The 7,041-nt window shown below is 34.1% G+C and overlaps 1 protein-coding gene across 1 annotated transcript in view; it reads right to left on the bottom strand.

Annotated features, from left to right (window-relative positions):
• The window catches only part of Pi3K21B (phosphatidylinositol 3-kinase regulatory subunit alpha), an 11,096-nt gene extending 5,020 nt beyond the window's left edge, over positions 1-6,076 (bottom strand). The window contains exons 1-2 of the mRNA XM_017612460.1: positions 5,502-6,076; positions 4,491-5,385 (exon numbers count right to left, since the gene is read on the bottom strand). Coding sequence (XP_017467949.1) covers positions 4,491-5,385; position 5,502 — 896 coding nt within the window. The 5' untranslated portion in view covers positions 5,503-6,076. The remainder of the gene's footprint in view (positions 1-4,490; positions 5,386-5,501) is intronic.
• Between the last annotated feature and the right edge of the window lie 965 nt (positions 6,077-7,041).

Below are 7,041 nucleotides of genomic sequence, written 5' to 3'. Positions count from 1 at the left end.
GGGTTAGATCGCCGAAACAACAGCCCTTGGTCGGGTGAAACCCGAGTCATTCCGGTACGTAGAACCGGCTGTCGTGGGAATATCCGTTATGCCCTCCTTTTCATCGATTTTTCCGACGTCAGTGTTCCATGCGCACCTAATTTTTTGGTCAACCAAATGGCGGTATAAAGCAACGGTGGGCAAACGCGGCTCTTTGAGCCAAATGCGGCTCTTTGCTTAGCAAAGTACGGCTCTTTTTACTTTCTCTTTGCTTGGAACATTTTGGCCCTTTTTACTTTTTAAAATACATAATTCTTTGCTGGACATTCTTTTCCATTGTGGTGTTTTTTATTTTATTCTTTTTATACACATACGCAAATTGAGATCGGAACCTTACCCGCAATTGAAAATTGGCTTTCTGACTTAATGTTCTTTACCGATATGATGGAACATATGCCAAACTTGAATTCGTCTCTACAAGGGGAATAATAAAATTATAGTTTAAAAAACTAAAACCTCGCTTTTATAATTTCCATTAGTACTGTCATCAGGTATGTAACTTAGAAATCGCTGCATCTTTTAGGCGAATCAATATTACATAGTTACATCCCGAGCTAATAAAAGGGAGGTAAAAAAATGTTTTTGATTTGTCGCAAATTATTTTAAGTTTTGAAGGTAAACTACGTATTTTTATTCATGATCTCAAAAAAAGAATATTTCATCATTTTCCATGGATAGAAAAAAATATTGCACGTGATTTAAAAGCAGATTTTGAAAAAAGATTTGCCGATTTGAAATTATTTAAATGTACATTTGCATACTTCATAAACCTTTTTTATGTAACATAATTGAGGATGAATTTACAATACCCGAAATACTCCTTTTTAAGAAAAGCGAAGAAGAGTTGGAGTTTTTGGAATTAAAAGATAAGGCACTGGAAATGCAACATAAAACTTTTCCATTGCTTGAATTCCGACAACAAGTAGGTACCAGATTTAAAATATCGGCTGTTGAAGACAGCTGTGTACCGTATATTTTCAATTTTTGGTACAACGTATAACTGTGAGTCTTTGTACTCTACAATGAAATTTGTAAAGTCATAATACCGTTCACAATTAGTTGCATTCGCGTACCTAATAATTATTGAAAGTTATAAAAACCATCAGATTTTTGTGTTCGCAAAGTATGGGGAAATTGAGAGAGCAAACTGACATTTAATTCTGAGGGAAAGCTGCTAGTTTATGCTGGAAAAATTTTTACCAACAGCAATTTACCAACAAGAAAACAGCTGATCAAAAGCAGCTGGTTGGAATTTACGCCAATCCCTAAATTGAATTTGATGGTTTGGAAGTTAAAATAGTAAAATGCGACTAATTAAACTTGTAAGAAGTAAGTAATTATTCCTTTAGTCAGTGAACTGTGTCAGGATAAGACTTCGGGATTTCTTTTCTTATGTTTTCAATTTTACACTTTTGAATGTAAACAAAATTTCTATCAGCTGTTGCAAGTTTCTGCAAATTTTCTGTGCGCGTACTATTTTGGATATTTTTCTCTTGTGAGAGACCAGATGACATTTCGCCGGAATTTTGCTGTTGGGCATTTTTTACTAGAAATTTTAAAAGAACGTACCTATTGACTAACCAACATTTAGCAGAACTGTTACGAACGGCTTTAACTGACGTAAGCCAGATTTTGAAAATTTGGCCAAAGAGATCTTTTGAATTTTCTTTAATATCTATCTTACGGACATTAGAATAATAATAAAATTATCTACTGTTTTTCATTTCTAATAATACTTTTATTTAAAAAAAAATTGTTGTTTTTGCTGTTTTTTTGTGGCTCTTTGTAGCATTTAGAATTTACATGTGGCTCTTTTCGGCCTCGGCCTTGCCCACCCCTGGTATAAAAGCTACAAACCGGCAAATTTTTTTACAAGTGACTTCAGTTTATTTAATTCTGAAGTCGTACGAATGAGGCGTCCGCAACGCAGGATATGCCCATATGCGCAATTTCGGTGCCCCAATTTTAGTAGAATAAAGTGTAAGTTTTAAGTTGCTAAAAAATCGCGTTAATTTTTGCCAATTTTGTCACGTATTTTCTCCCATACAAAATATGTTCGACTTTTTTTATGAAAAAAAGTGCGTAATACATTCAGCAAAAAAAAATTTTAAAATTATTACTATTTTTTAGGAACTTCAAACTTGCACTTTATTATGCTAAAATTTAATGGGCTATAAAACTGCGTACACCAAAAAAATTAAAAAAAAAAAATGTGGTTAAAAAGTTTAAAATTTAGATGCTATTTTGCTGCATTTTTATAATTTTTGCACAAAGTTTGAGATATGATATGGATATGGTTTTTGTTAGATAATGAGCAATACTTTTATAAAAAAAATTAGAAAATAAGAAGAATTAAATAAAAAAATTAAATAAGGCAAAATTTGTTAAAATGTCGTATGCCTAATAAATTTTCCATACACATATATATGTACATATTGCACACGAGCTATTTTGCTGAATTTTTATAATTTTTGCACAAAGTTTGAGATATGAATTTATATCGTTTTTGTTAGATAATGAGCAATACTTTTATAAAAAATAAGAAGTATTAAAACAAAAGAAAAATAGGCAAAATTTGTTAAAATGTCGTGTCCCTATTAATTTTTCCATATATATATGTATGTACAAATGGCACACGATCTTCAAAAGTGGCACAACTCAAAATTAGGCATTTTTAAAATTGTTTTATGAATTTCTTATCATAATTTTTTTTTTTACGTTCACCCTACCGCAATACAATAATTATTTTCAGACATCTGTCTATTGGCTGCCCGCTGTCTGGTTAGTTGTAATCGGGCAAGTGAGAAAGTTACTAGCCCCTCAAGACTTCTCTACATTTGCATATGTATGCATATACATATGTATATACATACATCCATACCCTGCAGCAAAATTTAGAGACAGTCTGACAAAGCGCTAGTTCCGAACTACATATCTCAGAACTATCTTTGAAGTAGTGCAAAAGGAATGCAGAGCGGGACAGTTGAAACTTGCGGTGTATATGTGCAAATGCTCACTACTCGTACTCCGACTCAACCATCGTGGTCGCGGTTTCAAATCGCGGTGGAGGCAGTTTTCAAATTTAATGAATTTAAATTGTTGCGTGCAGCTTACAATATTTNTTGAAGTAGTGCAAAAGGAATGCAGAGCGGGACAGTTGAAACTTGCGGTGTATATGTGCAAATGCTCACTACTCGTACTCCGACTCAACCATCGTGGTCGCGGTTTCAAATCGCGGTGGAGGCAGTTTTCAAATTTAATGAATTTAAATTGTTGCGTGCAGCTTACAATATTTTTATTTTTTATTAATAAAATATGTAACAAAAACGGAATTTATAAAAGAAACGAAAAAAAATTTCCAAAAATCGAATCGCAAAAACGTTTTCTTACAAAAACAAACTCTCCAAAATGGAGCCGGTTAAAAACTGGTTGCAAAGTAAAGCACTGGGCGACAATTGCCACCGCCAATGACATCGCCGTGTAAAACTGGACAGTTGAAAGCATTGCTTGGGTATTGAGATAGAACTGGTACTGTCGGCAAAAGGTTTAGTTCTACGCTAGTTCTAGGCTAGTCAGATTTTCTGCAGGGTATGTATGCACACATATTAATCTAGAAATGATAAAGATATTACACAGATAATAATAACGGCAAGCAATAACTTGCAAATAATATATTGAAATAATTTTTTTCGAAAGCATTGCCCCATCATTTATATTAAACAAAAGACACTTTTGTAATGAAATACGCAATATGTATATATGTATTATGAGTGTTTTTTTCTTAAATAAATAATATAAAAAAAAACTTTTTAATATACAACGCTTTTATAAATGGACTAAAAAGTAGAAAATAATATTTCTCAGTCCCATAGAATTTGTTTTGATAACTTTTGATTTTGAAATTTTAGCAAAAGTCGTTAAAACCAATTTATGAGATTGAAAATGAAAAGCAATTGAATTTGACATAATGGCAAGTAATTTTTAGCAAAAAAACCGACTTAAAAAAAATATATATATGTATATATATATATTTAATAATCCAATGATCGGATCTAAACCAGATTAGTATGGGACCACCTCTGAGACACTACCTTTCCGATGCAAAAAAAAATCGGTTGACGCGATCCAAAGTTATGCGGTAACATACATAAGTACATAAAAAAAAATAATATTCCGACGAACTGATAACCTCCTCCTTTTTTGGAAGTGGGTTAAAAATAAACCTTAAGCGATCTGGTCGGGGTTGTTGTAGCCACTAAAACAACAACTGGACCTTAATTTTTTACATGTATTAAATTGTTTCAGTTTCCTTGGACGAGTGTTATGAACGAACTCCATTGTAAATGTTTTACCTCATAAATTCGTCAATAAGTAGCATTGAAAATAATTTAAAGCTATACTGCCTATTTTATATGCTACAAAAGTTTTATCATATGCATTATTATACTTACTCTGTTGTTCGTTCTTTTTCTACGCTTAACTCTTGCAATTCTGGTTTCGCTGCGTTAATTTGTCGTTCAAGCCGTTTGTAGTCTTCCTTCTTATCTTCTACATATCGGTTTAATTTCCCCATTTCTGTACACAAAGAATGAAGCTTCATTTTCAATAACGCAGCGTTTGCCTGTAACTTTTCGAGATCCTGCTGGCGAAGTGCAGACGATCCATTCCCTCCACTTGTGCCGCCATTAGCATTTGTTATTGTACCAGCTCCGCCGACCTGCGGCTGGGCTGCAGTACATATGTATGATTCTAAAAGTTTAATTTGATTTTTAAACATTTTTTCCGCCTTAAGGAAAACTTCTTGATCTTGTTTCTTTTCATTTAACTCCGCTTCAACATTTTTGAATACTTTCATCTTTTGATCTAAAAGATACTGCTGTTTGTTAAGCATATGATGCAGACTAAGAAACTTGTCGGCAAGAAAGCGCAGATCACTGTGGTCATCTTCCTCCGCTGGTTTTACAATTGGATTGCTTAACGTTATGTCCAAAGTTTTGTTATATAGTTTCAAGGAATTTACTCTGTAGTAGTTGATTAACTCAACTACTGAATTAAACTTGCAATCCGTGAAACCATACTTTCCATTCAGATGGCAAATCTTTATCAACTTTTCCGTTCCATCTTTAATTAGAGTTAGTGTATATTCGCCATTTTTATTCAAGGCATCACGTACAAGGAAACTGCCATCTGGCTCGCCAGACAAGATGTTCTTAACTTCCTCACGTGAAATTTCTCCCCAATACCATTCTGCTTTGTTGAGCTCATCGGCGTTGTGGTCATATTGTTGTTGCCCCGCACCAGGTGGTTGGGGCCGCATTGTAGAGTAATGTAACGGAGAAGGATACACTGTAATATGGTTATTTAGAACATAATTGTTGCGTATTTAATTCGAAATAAACAAAACTAGGTGGTATACATAAGTATTTGAAGAAAATGTTATTCAATTTACCAATAATACTTACTTCTTCTTCCGTTTGTGGTATATCGCAGGAAAATCACAGAAAAAGCTAAATTTTCTCTTCTGACGTCAAATTTTCGTTATTAGTTGGTTTGCAGTATACTATTTGTTTCAAATTTTATATCTAGTACCAGGACGACATCTTCCAATATAGACGTCGTCGTTCGTTTCTAATAGAGATGAAGGAAGAGCGTCACTGAAGAGGAGGATAGCGCTAATCAACTATGTTTACTGCTGTTGATACCTCGGCAGCAGCTTTAGCTCTTCCGCAGCATACACAGCACACGAACACATACACCAGAAACGAGATTTTCTTCTTATTGTTAGCCGCACACGTTTATTTTAACAGCATGCTAATCCGATTTTCACATTTTTCCTTCAAAGCTAGCCATTTTAAAGACAATTTGCTCGAATTCACTTCGTAAAATGTCACACAGTGCAATGTAAACACAAAAGCAATATTTTCTCCAAATCTAAATAGGAATATCGACAGAATAAGAAATCTAACCAAAAACGTCGAGCCTGTCACAAAAGCAAAAGTAGCGTACACATTCTCTGCCGACAGCAACGAATTAACCCAACTCGCTGGTGTAAAGTCTCCCAGTGATGGAAAACGCAAGTTTCCATAAACTGAAAGCTCAGGTAGAGCTCAGTACGGCGCATATACATTAGGCAATGCCGGCAAGACACTAAAGAACTACGTATTAGTTGTCAAATACTACGGCTATACGTAAGCAATTTGCAAATACCTAACTCACTGTTTATTCGATGGTGAAAAATTCTTTTTTAACATTGCCTGATTATAAAAAGGCAATGATATGACCATCGAAACAGAAAACAAAGTTAAAAATGGCAACGTCTTGATTATAAAAAGACAATAAGATGGCCATCGTAAAAGAAAATAAACCTAAGAATGGCGGCGTCTTGCGTTTATTTGCAAATAGTACCTCGAATCAATACTTATTTGCGTGATTTAGTTATTTGCGAATAACGAATAATAGCAAGAATTTGTAGCTCTCCCGTGTTGTTACGCTCTCGATTCAGTGCTCTCTTGCAAATTTGTTGGCTTATAATACACTTTTCCAGTAAAAATTTGCAGGTTCCAGTACAAATTAGTACTGACTATTGGTTACTATACAAACCTCATAATGTTCGATAACGAAACTGTTTTTCGTATCGATACTGAAGTGCGTTGCCTGTATATGTACGTACATGCTAGCATGATTCCTGTGAGGTACAAGTGCTTGATTGTATCAAATTGTTCGAATCGATACAAAAATATGTTGCGTGTATACATATGTATATATGTATGTGCATGTATGCATATGGACGAACGATCATTTCCTTATGCTGCAAGATTTCTTGCGATGATTCTTGTGAGGTACAAGTGCTTGATTGTATCAAATTGTTCGAATCGATACAAAAATATGTTGCGTGTATACATATGTATATATGTATGTGCATGTATGCATATGGACGAACGATCATTTCCTTATGCTGCAAGATTTCTTGCGATGATTCTTGTGAGGTACAAGTGCTTGTAT

Source organism: Rhagoletis zephyria, unplaced genomic scaffold (genome assembly GCF_001687245.7).
Source record: "Rhagoletis zephyria isolate East Lansing unplaced genomic scaffold, Rhagoletis_zephyria_1.1 Rzeph_scaffold_00015, whole genome shotgun sequence".
In the NCBI taxonomy this organism is placed as follows: Eukaryota; Metazoa; Arthropoda; class Insecta; order Diptera; family Tephritidae; genus Rhagoletis; species Rhagoletis zephyria.
The sequence above is the reverse complement of the archived record's forward strand: the minus strand, read 5'-3'. Positions and strand labels throughout refer to the sequence as shown.